At 39.6% G+C, this 18,192-nt stretch overlaps 1 protein-coding gene across 6 annotated transcripts in view; it reads right to left on the bottom strand.

The window, feature by feature from the left end:
• Window positions 1-16,138, bottom strand: part of SS18 (SS18 subunit of BAF chromatin remodeling complex) — a 70,027-nt gene extending 53,889 nt beyond the window's left edge. For 2 of the 6 annotated variants that reach the window (XM_065932417.1, XM_065932419.1), the window contains exons 1-3: window positions 15,511-15,659; window positions 12,713-12,789; window positions 3,566-3,650 (exon numbers count right to left, since the gene is read on the bottom strand). In XM_065932417.1, the coding sequence (XP_065788489.1) occupies window positions 3,566-3,650; window positions 12,713-12,789; window positions 15,511-15,579 (231 nt within the window). In that variant the 5' untranslated portion in view covers window positions 15,580-15,659. Of the gene's footprint in view, window positions 1-3,565; window positions 3,651-12,712; window positions 12,790-15,510; window positions 15,660-15,775; window positions 15,890-16,017 lie in introns of those variants that run through there. The other 4 variants (XM_065932415.1, XM_065932416.1, XM_065932418.1 and 1 more) reach the window with 4 other exon arrangements.
• Window positions 16,139-18,192: the final 2,054 nt, after the last annotated feature.

Here is an 18,192-nt window from a genome sequence, read left to right as displayed (position 1 = left end):
TAAATAAAAGTCTCCTCACAAAGAAAACTTCAGATCCAGATGGCTTTTCTAAATTATACGAATCATCTAGGAAATAGCAATATTATGCAAATTCTTCCAGATAAGAAAAAATGGGAAAATTCTGCAGCTCATTTTATAAAGCCAGCATAACCTCAAAACAAAGAGACAAAGGTATTATAAGAAGGGAAAGATAAAAGGCAATTACACTCATGAACACACATAAAAATCTTGATCAAAAATTCAACAAACTGAATACAGCAATTTTTTTAAAAAGATCATGACCAAGTGGGTCATGAAAATGTAGGTTAATTACTAAAAAAATTCAAGACTGAACATTAAGAAGTAAATCAATGTAATTCACCACAATAACAGATTAAAGAGAAAACTATGATCATCTCATTAGATGCAATAAAAGTATTTAATAAAACTTAACATCCAATCAATATATAAACTCTTGGCACAAAAGAAACAGAAGGGAACTTCCTTAATCTGATTAAAGGTATCTACCAAAAAACTAGAGGGAACATCATAGGGAATGGTTAAACAGTGAAAGCTTTCCCTCTGTGACCAAGAACAAGATTAAGATGTCCTCTGTCACCACATCTACTCAGGAATGTACTGGAGGCCCTAGCTAGAGAAGGCAAAAGAAATAAATAAAAGGTGTAAGGACTGGCAAGAAAAGAACAAAACTCATTCACAAATGATACATTGGTGAATAGAGAAAATGAAAGTATCCACAGAAAAATTTTTAGAGATAAAAACTGAACAAGACTATGGGATTCAAAACCAATTGTGTTTCTATGTAAATAGCAATCATGGTTACAAAATAAAGCTTAAAAAAAAACAAAGATTCCATTTAAAAACTGCCTTAAAAAGACAACGTACTTAGCAATAGATCCAAAGAGAGGTGCGCAAATCCCCTCCAGGAAAATCACAAAACTTCACTGACAGGGAGGAAAGGACTAAATAAATCAAAATATATGGAATGATCATGATGTGAAAGACTTAGTACTGCAGAGACATCAATTCTCCCCAAACTGATTGACAGTCAAAGTCATCTCAGTGAAAATCACAATGGGATTATGGTGAACACGCTGATAAGCTTAAGTGTATAAAGAAATGAAAAGGACCAGTACCCAAGATAGTCTTGAAAGAAAAAAAAAGGAACCTAAGGAAGAGATAAAGAACTTCTCTAATATACATCAAGACTTATTACAAGTCTTGACTCTGACAAGTGTGACAGGACAGAGGAAATCATCAAAACCAGTCAATGGAACAGAAGAGGTAAGACACAGACCCCCAGGTATATGGGCACTAGATATATGATATAGGTGTCATGACAGAAGTAGAGAAAAGATATTTTGCTTTGTTTTCCCAGTAGATAATGCTGAGAGAGAATTATCTACCTGGAAACAAATGAAATCAAACCTATTTCTCATACTAGCTGGTAATCAAGATTATGGTTAAAAAAAAAAAAATCATGGTAAAAAAATCACAAAACAAAATTTATTCATTATATATCTTTAGTGAGATTTATCTTAAGGACAAGCCTCTTATTGTTAGTGGCAATGTTGCTATATTGAAATTATGTCACATATATAGCAGTACAAAGTAAACAAGACTATAAAGTTGTTAAGATATCAAGCTTTTTAGAAAAAGAAGAGACACTAATAAACAAAATTAAAGCTCAGTCAAAAAAAATTTTTTCCTGAGGTGAAAAATACCACCAATATTTTCCTTAAAAAAAAAAACATGTTTACTACCTCTGTCCACTGAAAATGCTCCAAACATTCATTGGAAGGACTGATGCTGAAGCTCCAATACTTTGGCCACCGGATGTGAAGAGACAACTCATTGGAAAAGACCCTGATGCTGGGAAAGACTGAGGGCAGAAGGAGAAGGGGGCGAGAGAGGATGAGATGGCTGGATGGCATCACCACTCAATGGACATGAGTTTGAGCAAGCTCCGAGATAGTGAAGGACAAGGAAGCCTGGTGGGCTGCAGTCCAAGGGTCACAGAGAGACGGGCACAACTTAGCGACTGAACAACAACCAAATGCAGTAATAACAAGCGCCCCAAACATCCAAACTGTGGTCTCTAAATATCAACTCCCACAGAAAAAAGGGCCAGCTGAAAAAACAGCTGGGGCAGAATAGCTCTGGGGCACAAATATAGTCAGTCTGATCTCTCTCATAAATTCTAAAGTAAAGAAGCTCCACAAGAATACTGGAATCATGTCAGCAGGGCACAGAAGCCAAAGGAAGGGATTCCCATCGACCAAAGGTGAGAAAACTTGAGCATCACAGTGTCTCAATGGATTTAAACACATTAAAAATATAGAAATGTGTAAGTTCAGATAATAATAAACACAAAGACAAAATCCTTGGTCATCCTTTGCAAGTTGCCACAGACCAACTTGTTATTCTGAAAATTGATAAACTGATTAAAAAATTGATAAAGAATAAAATCAAGATTCTATCATGACTTTCCTATAGGAACTCTCTATTTTAAGATAACCAAATATTTGCTGAAATTCTCCTTTTTAAAAGAAGTAAAATGAGGGAGGAACTGTAAAATGAAAAATTTATCATCCTTAGATCTTAAGAAACAATGGACCCAACCAACAAGCACCAATGACTGATGAACCCATTACCTGAAAGGTAGATGAAGAACTTTATAATGGACTGATGAAACTGGTATCAATTGTGAGCACTGATCAACATTAACATCACTAAAAATTGGACAACAAAACATGTTCCTCCTAACAAAAAACAATAGGCAACACTCACATGTCGCAGTCAATGAAATATTCAACAAAAAACTAATTATGGTCGAGCCTCTCCATCTATAAATTACCAGTTTAGAGGAAATAGAAATGAGATGGAGGAACACGTTTAAGGATCATGAGGCTACAAAAAGCCAAATCCAGAATGTGAGAAATTCTACAAAATAAGTGACCCTCTTTCTTCAGTAAGTAAATGGAGAATGAAAAAAACTGATACAGGTTAAAAAAGACCTAAGACACAGATTAGCCAAAGCAGACAGTGGGCCTTGCTTGGATTCTGTGGCAAACAATCAGCAAAACATTCTAACTTTTTTTTAGATAACTGGGGAAAACTGAAAACATCCTGATTATTGTAAGACATTAAGAGATTCTGGTTATTTTGTTATGTGGGATATCAGTCCTTATCTGCTAGAGATGTATATTAAATTACATACATGATGGATAGGGATCTGCTTTAAAATATTAGAGATTTGTTCCTAAATAATTTGTGTGATTACACATCAAAATAAATGAATAAATAGGTAGGTGGATGGGTGAATGAATAGATGGATGGATGTAACTTCCTTGGGCAGTGAATCAATTCTAACTGAATTAATTCAAATTAAATATGAAGGCAAAATAATAAAGCTAATAGATCATGTAAACAAATATCTTCATATGTTCTCAGAGGAGGGTAGGAATTCCTAAACAAATCTCAGAATCACTCAACAAAAATGGGTCCTTCTGTACAGAACTCTATAAAAATTATCTACACTTCCCACTACTTTAAAGGTACTTACTGCTGGTAAGAGAGACTGCATGTTCTGATTAGAATCTGCTATTGTAGCAAGGTAGACCAAGTTGGTATGCAACATCTGTTGATACCTATTAAAACAAAACAAATGTCAATATTAAAAAATCATTTTCTTCCTATCTGCTTACACACAAACAGCATTCTATTTCTCAAGTTTTTAGTAAGAGATTTCTGTTGCATGAACACCAGCAGTACTTCAATTTTTTCCTAGTTCTTCTGCAAAGTAACTGCAAATAAGTACATTCAAAGACAAAAATAAAAACAAGGCTCTCGCCATGTGCTAGATATTCCTAGAGAATACATAAACATGCTTTATATACTTAAACGTCAAACCAACACTATGAGGTAAAGGTTCTTATTTTCTCCATTTTACAGATGAAGAAATTGATGTTTAGAAAGGTTAATACCTTGTACAAGATTGTACAGCATGGAAAATGGAATACTAACACAGGTAAGGGCTCCACGCAAACTACTGGGTTGGCCAAAAAGTTCGTTCAAGTTTTTCGTATTATATATAACACCTTATGGGAAAATCCAAACAAACTTTTCAGCTAACCCAATACACTTACAAAGAGATCTAGGATGAAGGAGTCAAAGAAACTGATATGCTTATTCCCTTTCCTCTGCCATTTTCGTGTTACCAAAGACCTCAAAGTCAAGTACAGTCAACACGCTCTGTTAAAATGTCAGAAAGGAGGTGGAAACCACACTTTTTTATTCTCATTCCCGCAGCAGTGACCAATAATTTATGCAGTTGTGCTGCCCAGCTATCAGGACCTAGCATGAAGAGGACAATAAATAGGTGTCTCCAATTAAAAAGCGGAGACATTACTTTGCTGACAAAGGTCTGTCTAGTCAAAGCTATGGTTTTTCCAGCAGTAGAGACTTGAACTATAAAGAAAGCTGAGTGCCGAAGAATTGATGCTTTTGAAGAAGACTCCTTTGGAGAAGACTCTTGACAGTCCCTTGAACTGCAAGGAGATCCAACCAGTTCATCCTAAAGGAGATCAGTCCTGAACATTCATTTGGAAAGACTGATGTTGAAGCTGAAACTCCAGTACTTTGGCCACCTCATGCGGAGAACTGACTCATTTGAAAAGACCCTGATGCTGGAAAAGATTGAAGGCAGGAGGAGAAGGGGACGACAGAAGCTGAGATGGCTGGATGGCATCACCAACTCAACGGACATGAGTTTGGGTAAACTCCGGGAGTTGTTGATAGACAGGGAGGCCTGGCGTGCTACAGTCCATGGGTTCGCTAAGAGTCGGACACAAATGAGCGCCTGAACTAAACTACAAAAAAAAAAGTTACAAGGTAAAGCACTGAGATGGAGTAAAGAACAGAACACCAACACCATTACGAATTAACTTTAAAAAATAAAGCAAATTCTCATTATTGGCATGAAGTGGTTAAACATGTTTGTTATTTTATTTACTTATGAATAATTTTTGCTAAGCCTCTCTTCATAATTTTAAAAATTAATTCCGATGAAACCAGAGTGAAATTAGCAGTGATTCCATTACTAGTGTTGGTAAATACACAAAATACAAACTTAAAATCTGCATCAGATCATTATTCTTTTAGAATTTCATTTACTAATAAACAGTATATAAATTAAAATTATGAAGTAAGTAAAAAACACCTTTATTCTGCTAAATAAAGCCTTCTAATGCAGATCCCAAATGCAGTAATTTTCTAAAACAGACATCATAAAAGGAATCCTAGCAAATTCTTTGCTGTTAGAAAAACTAGTAAACTCTAATTTCTATTAGAAAAACTGGTTTCATTATTTTCTTATTTAGTGGGGAATAAAACTTATTTCTCACTGAACTTGAAGTTTCTTAACTAACAAGATTATGCTTTCGTAGTTTGTTTTTTTTAGATTTATTGAGGTATAACTGATATTTATAAAGAACTTCACATATTCAATATGTACAATTTGATGTTTGGACATACATGAACACCTGCGAAAATATCACCACCGTGGAGGTAAGACATACCTAACACTTCCCAATCTTCCTTGTTTCCCTTTGTTATCGTTTTTTTGTTGTTTAAAAACAAGTCTACAGGTTCTTTACGTTTCTCCTCACATATATTATACACTATGCTGCTCAATCACACGTGACATATTGTTACAATGATCCTTATACAAACAAGGACCAAGAAATAATATTTTGCAGTTATTCACAGTTATGCCACTGAAGTTCTTCAAACAGCACTGACAGGCACCACCAGCTGGAACTACTTCATTATTCCATAGCAATCTTAAATGGAATTTAAGGTGCAGGGCTCCACAATCTTGCCATTTTTAAAAAACCAACCAGCCATTTTTAATTAGAACATATAATGCATTTCAAAGGCTACTCCTTCAAGTTTTCCTCTTTTTCTGAGTACCAGTAAGGCTCTAATACACGTATTCAGATATGAGATTCGCTGACTGCCCTATCAAATATAAAAATGCCAATGTTACTAAGAACTATGGCTTACTTATGACCTTTTAAGAAAAACTGTAATCATGGTTACTGGTACTCGGTAAATCAGTATTAAAATATTGAATCTGCCACACTCGAGGCCCCGTGTATAAAATACTGGCAATGAGAGCGGATCTATAAAGTGCTTATAGTTCTAAATATCTTCAAATACAGCACCTTTTAGCAAATATGTTAAAACATTTCCCTAACTTTCAAATCTTAATTTTTAATCTTGAAATAACCTCAAACTCAATTTCAAGAATAGTATGAAGAACTCCCAAATATCTTTCTCCCACATTCCCCAACTGTCAGCATTTTAATTTGTCTCACACTATCTCTAAACACACAAGTCAACATACACATGCATGCAACTACACACTTTTTTCCCAAAGTCATTTGAGAGTCAGTTACTGACATAATACTCATCACTCCTAATACTACATTGTCAGTTTCCCAAAAACAAGGACATTCCCTTATATAACTACAGTACAACCATCCTAAGGAGGAAATGAATGCTGATACAATGTTAATCGAATCCACAGAACACAGTCAAATTGCTACAACTGTCCCAACAGCCAAATCTTTTTATCTAATGTAAGGGGATAGGTAAAAACGAAAAATTTTAATGGGTCTTTTGTAAGTAACTTCGTTAGGTTTTCTTTCTGGTAAAACCTAGAAAATTTTTCTTTTGGTTTCTTTCTGGTTTCTTTCTTTCTGGTAAAACCTAGAAAAATTTTAACAGGTCTTTTGTAAGCAACTTCATTAGGTTTTCTTTCTGGTAAAAGAAAGAAATTCTTTTTTCTTCTTATTTTCTTCTTCATTCTTCTTACAACACTCACCAAATAAACTTATTCTCAATTCTTCTACAAATATTCTTCTGAGAAACTTTTTTTATTCTATAAATACTACTAATTTATCACTGAAGCGGTTTTTAATGTATATGCTTGTAATTTCTAAAGCAGTATATTTTATATGAGAAAACAGTACATAAACAAAGGGTAGATATAAAACATAATCAACATCTTATATTTGATGATGGTAACTGCCTAATAAATACTGGTAGGTATTTCCAAATACCTTCAATTATTAACCTATTAAATGTAAGGCAGTTCACTTCCCAAAGATTCCACTAAGAGCCACTACATCAATTACCTCAAATAAAGTTAAATAACCACTATTGAATATATTGATATAATTATAAAATGAATCAAAAAACATGAGATTTCATTTTGAAAAAGAAATCTTTATCTAGAAGCTATGAAGAGTATATTTATAGGTTAATAAGAATACAATGTACAGAATAAAAGTTACCTTCCTAACTAGAGATTTTAACCAAAATTCATTTATATTATGAACACAAATTTTTCATTTGAGAATTGCTTTATAACCCATTCTGAAATAGATGCAATCACCCTGGGGAAAAAAAAAATAAGGGCTGATTTAAGTAAATGCATGGAATGATTTAGAAAATGCTCAAACCAAACACCACAAGAGAGCAATAATATATTCTTACATGTACGTTGTCAGAATTTAAAGCGAAGAGGAGCTCGGTGTACAAGTTCAACTGTGATTCACTGCCTTATATGTGTGTGTGTGAATGTATGAGTGTGGGTAAGGAAAGAGTAACATACACAAACCGAGCTTCCCAGGTGGCCCTAGTGGTAAAGGATCCTCTCGCCAAAGCGGAGGCACAATAGATGCAGGTTTGATCCCTGGATCGGGAAGATCCCCTGAAGTAGGAAATGGCAACTCACTCCAGTATTTCAGCCTGGAAAATTCCATGGTCAGAAGAGCCTAGCGGGCTATCATCCATGGAGTTCATGTAATCAGCAAAAAATCTTTGGGTGATGAGAATATGGTGTTCATTCTCTAAATTTTATATATCCGTGTTTCCTAATTTTCTACAATGTATATACTGTGTTCATAAAAATAAAGTTATTTTTTTATCTAAAAAAACTCTGCTTGAGGCAGTTATCACATCTTAAGGAACTGTTTAATTAAAATTGAACAGTCAATTCCCAAATGGTTGTCATTGACATTTCTCTTTATTTTCCTTTCGCTTCTCCTCCTGTGAGAAACAAGAACATTTATTAACATTGAAAGGAGAGATTTTTTTTCTCTTCACTCCCAAACCAATTCTGACAACTTTAGAAACAAAGAGTACCTGGAAAACTCTAAGAATGAAATTAGATACAAGAGAAAGGGCAGAATTTAAGATTCTACCTAAATCAATTTAGGCCCCATTTATACCAGATACATCTATGTGAGCAAATGAGGTCTATGCCAATAGGCCGAGAAAGAGGAAAATGATCACATACACAAAAACGCTGAGAATATAAAGAATAAGACAGGATGAACTTGTGCCAACAAGCTGGAAAAGAGGGTTCTAGATCTGAATATGTCTTATCCCCATCACTCACTGCCAAGGCCTGTAGGAAACTGAACCAACCGTATGCCCTCGGCTCTGCCTGGCATTTTGAAAAGTCACGGGTGTGGTGATCACTTTGTAACGTATAGAAGGGTCAAATCACTATGCTGTGTACCAGGAACTAACATAGTGTTATAGGTCAGTTATGCTTCAAAAACAAACTCACAGAAAAAGAGATTAGACTTGTGGTTACCAGGGGCCTGGGGGAGGGTGCGGAATGTGGACCGGGCCGAGGTGCTGGATGAAGGCAGTAAAAAGAAAAAAGCCACAAGTGAAAATGATTCTTCTCATCAGTGCCTCACAATCATTACTATTCCACAGCTGACTTGAGGTGGGGATCTCGTAACAACTGATGAGCAGTCACAGTTAAGCTAAGGAAGTAGCTCCGCTGGTAATTTTCTTAGAAGAATGTTTTACATATAAACAGACAAGATTCATCAAAGAAAATATACATAAAAGAAATGGCAGTGGTCACATAAAATGCAAAATGCACAAGTGATTAGAAAATAGGATAGCCTAGCATTCAGATCTTAATTTCTGAATATAATTTTCCAAAAAAGAACAAGGACCTGGAGAAATGGATGATTCCAGACTGGGGCAGAAAAAAAACACAAGATAAGCCTGAAACATTTTGTCAGGCAAGAAAATTCTGTAAATGCTCAAAAAATAATAAGCGATGTATCAAGAAGCCAGCTTGAAGGGCTGCCAGTGGCCAGCATTTGGACAATTTGAAAAAGAAAATATATAGACTAACAAATTATAATCCAGAGAATACAATAAAAATCAATAAGTCCATTCAGATATAAATCAATGAATGAATAAATGGGAGCAGGGCTTCGGAAATTTCTTCCTTACAGTAGGATTCCAAACAAGAAGGAAAGATAGATTCTGTCACCTTTTGGCACCCAATACAGTAGTAACTGTTTGAGTTAAGAACCACTGTTGCTACTGGCATTTAGCACTATGTCTACTGCTGTTTAGTCACAAAGTTGTGTTCAACTCTTTCACGACCCCATGGACTGAGGAGCTGGCAGGGATTTCCCAGACAAGAATACTGGAGTGGGTTGCCATTTCCTCCTCCAGGAGATCTTCCCAACCCAGAGACTGAACCCGCATCTCCTGCACTGGCAGGTGGGTTCTTTACCAGAGTTACCAGGGAAGCCCCAAGAATCACTGGTGGACATTACAATGAACATGTAGAAATAGGCTAAGAAACAGTGTTACATGTGTCTCAAGGTATCTCCCCAAAACATAGGTAGGAATCATAAAGGAAAAAACAGTAACTTTATAGTAAAAATCTTGGCAGACATGACAGCACCTTAACATAGTGGCCAAAGTTATCATGAATACTGGGACAAACCACGGTCACACAGCTACCGCAGATGCACTGAGAAGACAACAAAAGTACGTAAACATGGATCTCATCAAGGAGCAACAGCAGTCAAACTCCACAATGAGGGACATCCCACACAACCGGCCTGTACTCTTCAACAATGTAAACATCATGAAAGAGAACAGATAAATCGAAGGACAGGTCCAGATGAAAGTATTCTGAGACCAACCTAAACATATCATCTGATCCTGGACCAGACTGTGGACCTGAGCAAATACACTAACAAGAAAACTGGTAGAATTTCTAAAAAGTTTGAAACTAGACAACAGTATTAAATCTTGATGTGAACAACTAGACTCTTAAGTTGTGCCTGTTTTCATGAAACATGTATGAAATACACACGGATTTTATAAAGGTGAGAGAGAATCATGCCTGCAACTTTTTCTCAAATGTTTCAGAAAAACAATGTAGGGAAGAAATGAATGACATAGCAAGGAGACTAAAACGTTAACATTTGAGGAATTTCAGGGAAGGACATACAGGAATTTCTTTTACTATCTTTGAAATGTTTTTTGTAAGAGTGAAATTATTTTAAAATAAAAAGTTTTAGGACGAGATACCACTCTTCACCAATATATGTAAAAAAAAATTTTAAGATGGCCACTATCCACTGCTGGCAGACATGGTTGAAAACTAGGTCTCTGAAACCTAGCTGGAGGAAGGCAAACCAATACAACACAATCGAGTAATTTGGAGATTCAGCATAGTTTTTGACCCAGCCATTCCTTTTATAAAACTCTAACCTACTAAAAACGTCTAAATGTGTTTATATAAATATGAGCACATATTTGTAAATGCACAGAAAAATGTTTGGAAAGACAGAACTAAACCACTGTAAGTAGTTACCTCTATGGAGAATAGAGATAAGAGTGAGAAATAAGAAGTGTATGCCTATGGCCAATTCATATTGATGTATGGCAAAAAACACCACAATGCTGTAAAATAATTACTTTCCAATTAAAATAAATATAATTTTTTACAAAGTTTCATCTCTACAAACTTTTATGCTTTATGATTTTAATTCAAAAATAATTTTAAGCACAGGGGAATAAGTCATGGAGAAGTCATGAAGAAGGACTCAAAATTAGGAAAAGGGTTAATCAGATAATAGCCGAGAGACCAGCACAGCATGAAAGCCATGCAGAGCCAGGGTTGCTGAAAAACATCTTCCTGAGAGCAGAACAGTGAGATCTCCAGGAAATAGATGAATACCAAAACAACGGTGGGAGAAAAGTACTTGGAACTGAGTTGTCCAATACAGTAGCCACTAGACACACTGAACTTGAGGCTAATACAAAATGATGTCAGTAGAATCGGATGCACAGTGGGTTTCAAAGACTTGGTATGAAACAAAAGAACATAAATTAACTGATTAGTATTTTTATACTGGTTATATATTGAAGTGATATTTTAGAAACAATGAGTTAAGTAAGGTATTATTAAAATTAATTTCACCTGTTTCTTTCTACTTGTATAACGTGCCTACCGATGGCTGATGGTAAAGAATCTGCCTGCAATGCAAGAGACCCAGGTTAATCCCTGGGTCAGGAAGATCCCCTGGAGAAGGGAATAGCTATCTACCCGTATTTTTGCCTGGAGAATCCCTTGGACAGAGGAGCCTGTGGGGTACATTCCATGGGGTCGCAAAGAGTCAGACACGACTGAGCGACTCACACACACACACAAAAGCAAGTGTAGAATGACTTATGTGGCTTGCAATATATTTCTGCTGACAGTGCTGTTATAAAGATTTTTGATAAAATATTCAATTTGTTCCACTTTATCAGATCCTACTAGATATAGGGTACTGTTCACTTCGAAACATCATTACTTTAAAATAAGAAGTTCAGTTCTTATGAGTGATAATCAATTCTCTATTTATTAGATACAAACTTGACATTCTCAACCACATTCAGTCGACCTTTGCGCAAAAGGGATGAAGACACGGAGCCACCTGCAGTTGAAAATCCAAGTATAACCTTACAGTTAGCCCTCCGTATCTCATGGCTTCGCATCCATGTATTCAACCAACTGCAGACCATATAGCACTGCAGTACATCTACACTGAAAAAAAAATCCATGTAAGTGCTTGTGTAGTTTAAACCTATGCTATTCAAGAGTCAACAGAATATGCATGTAACTATGAACGCGAAGATCTAATGTTCCAAAAATCAGACTACAGAAATTTGAAGTCATTTATAACACAGGATAAGAAGTATAAGGAAAAAACATATATCCTCCAGCCCAAGTAACAAATTTTTCTTTTACAAAAATCAAGTCACACAAAAAATTGCACACGAATGTGCACAGCATCACTCATCATAGTCAAGACCAGGAAACAATCCAAATGTTCATCACTGATAGACAAATAAAATGTGGTACAGCCATGGAAGATTATTTAGCAATAAAAAGGAAGGAAATATTGATATAAGCTTCAACATGGATGAATCCTGAAAACACGATGCTAAACAACGCAGTCAAAAAAGATCACGTACTGAGTGAATTCATTTGTATGAAGTGTCCACAATAAGCAAATCTACATAGACAGAAAGCAAATTAGTGGTTATCAGCGGGTGTGGATTAGGAGGTGAGAGTGGGGAGTGACTGCTAATGATAGGGTTTCTTTCTGGATTGTTGAAAATGTTCTAAAATTGATCAAAGCGATAGTAGTACAACTCTATGAATATACTAAAATCCACTGAATTGTACACTTTAAAACAGGTAAATTATATGGTATGTGAATTATATCTCAATAAAGCTATTCTTAAAAAGAAAGAAAAGTAAAAAACTAACCAATACAGAAAAAGAAATACCAAAAAACAACTTTCATATCAATCTTACTGAGAACACTCTGAGGTCTTTCCTTTATTCTGATAGTCCATTATGCACTGAATTAGATGGTTATTTTCATCCAGCATCTGAAATAAAAGTAAAAAAAGTTTATTGTAAATCTCATGCATCAAGTAAAATAAAAAATTCAGATTTCTAGAAAAGTTTATCTATTCAGGAACTGAATCCACAAGTCTTTTTTATACCTACAATATAGATCTGCACAAAAGATCTTATTTTATATCTTTGGGATATTATGTTTAATCAACAACTTTTAATTTTTTTTTTCAACCACTGCCGCCCAGCTTGCGGGATCTTAGTTCCCAATCAGGGATTGAACCTGTGCCTCCTGCAGTGGAAGCTAATCTGTCCTAATCCAGAATGAAGTAAACTGATGAAAACTTCAGCACAGGAGGCTTAAGGAGATAGCTGGTTAGCTTCCAAGTTTTATGTTGTTGTTCAGTCACTAAGTCATGTCTGACTCTTTGAGACCCCATGGACTGCAGCACACCAAGCTTCCCTGTCCTTCACCCTCTCCCAGAGCTTGCTCAAACTTGTGCCCATTGAGTCCACGATTCTAGCCAACCATCTCTTCCTCTGTCACCTCGTTCTCCTGCTGCCCTCAATCTTTCCCAGCATCAGGGTCTTTTCCAAGTTTTATGCAGCATGGTTTTGTGATTTTCCAAATATGCAATCATTAATTCCAGTAATTTCTAGGTAAGTACTGTAATATTAACCACAGACCCTATGAGCCAACCTTATAATTGTCCCAAAAGTTTAAAAACAATCATATATTTATCATACTATGAAAATTTTTCAAAGCAAAATTGGCTTTAAGGATTAAATAATTCATCTAAGCAGAGTGGTACTGAGGAAAAAGCACTGATGTAGCAATTAAAAAGTCAGTTTTGAAAAAAAGAAAGAAAACAAAAATAAATAAAAAGTCAGTTTTACTGTCAGTTTTGCTATCCTGAGCAAACCACTCAAGATGTCAAAGGCTCAGATTTATCAAGGGACAGGAGTAGATGTTCCTCCTCAAACTGTCCCCACCCTTTCAGGATTTCAGGAAAGTTTTAAGTATAATACCATAACCACTCTTTCTCACTAATTTAGTTAATGTAATTCTTTTAATTAAACATGAAGATCCATTTAAAAGTGTGACTTCTTTTCTGCATATGAATCAGTCTTTACTAGGTGGAAAAAAATATTAATATGCCTTTCAAAAAAAACAAATGCAGTTTTCTTCTTATATCCACTCATCAGTTGCCAAAAAATTTGTCTTTAGAATGTGTTTTAATACACTGTCCAACCTAACGATTTCACAACCTATCTTCTCAGTAGATTCAATGGCTTAACAATCTTCACCATTAGAACGTCCGGGTTTGTCTCGTATCTTAACGTCATTCCCTCACACTATACAATCAGGCACTTAATGTGGATCCTTTTTCTCTCCTGAGCTGAGGATGAACACTTTAACTGATCAGCATCTCTTGAGTTAGTCACCCACGATAAATTATCTTAAGATGTAGGTAAGAACTCTTTATAAGAAATACAAACTCAGAACTTTTCTACAGTCCACAAAGTGAAGCCTTCCAGAAACACGTTTTGTGTATGCGTACTCGGAGCTGTTTGCCAGGCCGCAGACTTCGCCCAGCACGCTGCGTTTTCAGGCAATGCCAAGCCTGTCTCTTCATAAATAAAGCAACAGTTGGGCAAATGTCAAACGCCACACTGTAAAGAGCCTGAGAGTCAACAGAAGCCTATTAACATAAACTACTAGGCATATGATGGTGTCTTGAGTGGTTTTAAAAGTTGACTTTTTTCCATTTTCATCTTTGTTCCGGTGCATAAAACAAAACTATTTAGGGTAAATTGCAAAATTTAGCAAGTAACTTTTCAAACTCTGGTTCACTCAAATTCAGAATGCTGCCGTGCTCAAAGACAACAAGGGGCAGAAAACAATAAAGAAACCTTTGTGTTCCCAACTGGCAAGTAACCGCGGCCACCGCGCAGCTCCCCGCGTGTGTATCACGTCTTCTGAAACGGATCACGAGGCTCAGACTGTCTCCACCACTCGACCCTAAGCTCCCTGAAGGCAGGCAGGGACCATGCTCACCACCGCAGCCTCGGCGCCTACTCTTGGCGCTGCAGCTGTAAATGGGTCGGGGTGGATCCGGAGGGGAGAAGGGGCTGCGCGAGAATCCTGAAGTCTAGAGGGTGCTCCCTCGTCCGCCTCGGAGCCTCGGCCGAGTTACCCCGCAGCATCCCCCAAGTTCTGCTGAGAGCTCCCCAACTCGGCCGGAGTTTGCAGCCAAGCGCCGAGAGCGAGCAGCGCTCCTACTTCTCCTAGGCCCACCCCCGGGCCCCGAGGTGGGGTCGACCCGGAGCGGCCGCCGCACCGCGCGGGGCGGGGCGACGCCAAAGTAACTCCGGAGCTACGCGCGGGCCGCGGGGGGCGCGGGCCTCGGAAAACAGCCCTGCCCCGCGCGGCCGCCGCCGCCGCCGGGCGCAAGCGCCCCGTCGCGCGAACGCCGCCCCATCCCCAGAGAAATCGGGCGGCGGTCACTCGGGCTTTTGTGCCCGTAGGAAGGAGCCCGAGGGGGCGCGCAGGACTCCGCGACGGGAGCAGGTCGCCCCCTTCCGCCACCCACTAGGGAGCAGCCCCGCGGCTCGGGTTCCCACAGCCGCCCGCCCGCCCAGCAGGCCCGCCTCCGCCCCCGGCGCGGCCGAGAAGCCCGGCCCGAGCCAGACCCCCGGGTTCCTCCTCAACGCGGGCCAGGCCTGGCATCCCCGACGCCGCGCGGCTTCACCTTCTGAATCGCGGCGGGAGTAATCTCCCCCTTGCCGCGTTGCCTCGGGGCCGCGAACGCCACGGACATGTTGCCGCCGTCACCACTACGGGCAAGTCCCGAGCGCTCCGGGTGAACGGCAAACTGGGGGAGAGACGCCGGCCTCTCGGGCCGAACCACGTCGGGCTCGCGCGGAGGGGGGATGCTCCGGCGCCCGACGGGCAGCCGGCCGGCCCCGCCTGCGGGAGGAGCTCTGGCCCGAACTAGTCCGGTTTCTGCGCGGTACCTGGGAGCCGCGGCCCCGGCAGAACGTCCCTGTTCTCGGTCACCCTCCGGTTCCTCCGCCTGTCCTTCCTCGCCACCCCCGGCCCTCTGAGCTCGTGGTAGGGCCGCGCCCCAGCCCTCCCTCCGCTTCAGCGATTCAGGAAATGGTCCCGCCGCCCGCGGGAGAGGGAGCGGTAGGGCAGCCCCTGTCACAGGAAATGCGAGCGCCCGAGCCGGCCCGCCCCTTCGCGCGGGGCCGCTTGCCTCCCTCTCCGCGCGCCCGAGTGTCCCTCGCGGCGTTTCGGCGCTCCGCTCTAGAGCTCGAGCAGTTTTGCCAACTTCCTCCTCACCCCCTCCTGGGTAGAAGTGGCCGCCCCGAGCTCTGCGGGTACCCGGCCAGGGGAGGAGGAAGGTCAGGATCCGGGAGTTTCGTGCGCACCCGTGGAGCATCTGCCGAGACGGGGCAGGGGTGGCCGGACGAGGGGAGCGCCGATTCGCTGGTTTGAATCGCTCGGCTACGCCTCCGAAGTGCGCACCTCCGAACCCACGGTCTCGTGCGCAGACACAGCACTCCCGAACAATTAGAAAGTAAAGCGCGACCCAAAATCGGGAAACGAAGGCTGTGTCGTGTACTTCAGGGGCAGTCGGCCAACTTGGCTGGAGCGGCCAGAGTTCGTCTCTTAGGATAAACCCTTGGCGGAAATGTGGGTCGGTTTCATCTGACTCGCATCTTCGGAATTAGGTTTTGAAATAGGGCACCTTCGCGCTTTTCTTTTGCAATTATGTATTTAGTGGCTTGTACATTAGGCCCAAGCTAATCAGTGTGAGGGAAAAAGCCAAAAGTTTTCAAATTGTGGAAGGGACATGGGCAAAGTTCCGTAATATGTTGTGCAGGCTTTGTTAATACACAGTAAAATTAGACTTTCATGTAACACGAAGGAAAAGTTTATATAAAAATGTCATCCAACATTAATGAGGCTCAAAAATCAATCCCTCGGTTTATATATAAAATAAGCCGGGGGGGGAAAAAGGAAAATTTCCTTATTTTAAAATATATGTTTCAAATAAATGCTCTTCACACACACAAAAAAAGCCATGAGTTTCACTCATTCAGCAAATTTGGGTCCTTTTTATGTGCTAGGCACCTGGGATACAGCTGTGAACAAGATGGACGAGTACCTGTTCTCAAGGAACTTAAACTCTGACAGGGCTCAGAAACCAGAGACAAACAAATATGTACATATGTAAAGTACTTAGGAAGACAAGCTAACTGGGGACTGAGACTGAGAGAGACTGGTTGTGATGCGAAGTCCCCTTGGTTATATTTAACCTGAGACCTAAAGGATGAAGAGACTCAAGCCATCCTCAGGATAAAAGTAAGATGTTTTGTAATTCTGCAAATAGTAGTTTCTTTCAGGAATTGTCTTTCACTACCCTCAGCGTTGACAAAAATACACTGCTAAACTTGGACATAGTGCAAACACATCAATTTGGAAAACCTATTGAATTCAGAACAGAAACTAAGTCTTGTCTAAAAGCCTGGCTTCCATGGTGGTGTGTTGATGTTTACACAAATGTGCCTTAGTAGTTGAGAATATCTCAGTAGGAGAAATGAAACTTTTTACTGCTCCATTTCTATCTGCTAGGGAGATAGCATGGAAATTGTAGAAGAATGACATGAACCAGTAGCAACACTGTCTGAATTCCTATAGTCCAGGAAAAAAAAGTGCCAAGGAAGTACCCAGAGATAGGTAACGCTTTTGTCTAAAGTACAGCTTCCCAGCTGTAGGTAAGGAAAGAGATAACAGCTCTGCTCAAGTAGTTTATTCCTTCAAAGTAGCAGGGCAGGGCCTAGGACACCCACTACTTCTAGACATGGATAACCACAGTTTTCTCTGACACCAAAGGCTTCCCAGGTGGCCCAGTGGAAAAGAATCTGCCTGCCAATGCAAGAGACACCAGAGACATGGCTTCGATCCCTGGGTCAAGAAGATTCCTGGAGTAGGAAATGGCTACCCACTCCAGTATTCTTGCCTGCAAAATTCCATGGACAGAGGAGCCTGGTGGTCTATTGTCCCAGGGGTTGCAAACTTGGACACCACTGAGCAAGCACGCGTATATGCCAAAAAGATACCAGTATTTTCTATGTGTCCATCCCATGAAATCAAAGGGCAAGCACTGGTGTAATGGTTCATCCAAAGATACAAATGATCTCCGTGAAGAATTCACCTTTTTAAAGGAGCCCTAAAATCCCATGGACGGAGAATCCTGGTAGGCTACAGTCCATGATGTCGGAAAGAGTCGGACAGGACTGAGCGACTTCACTTTCACTTTCATCTTACTCCTGGGCTTCCCAGGCAGCGCTAGTGGTAACCAATCTGCCAGGCGATGCAAGTTAGTCATAATAAATGCCGGTTCTATCCCTGGGTTGGGAAGATC

This window comes from Muntiacus reevesi, chromosome 4 (genome assembly GCF_963930625.1).
Source record: "Muntiacus reevesi chromosome 4, mMunRee1.1, whole genome shotgun sequence".
Lineage (NCBI taxonomy): Eukaryota > Metazoa > Chordata > Mammalia > Artiodactyla > Cervidae > Muntiacus > Muntiacus reevesi.
This window is presented reverse-complemented; position numbering and strand designations above follow the sequence as displayed.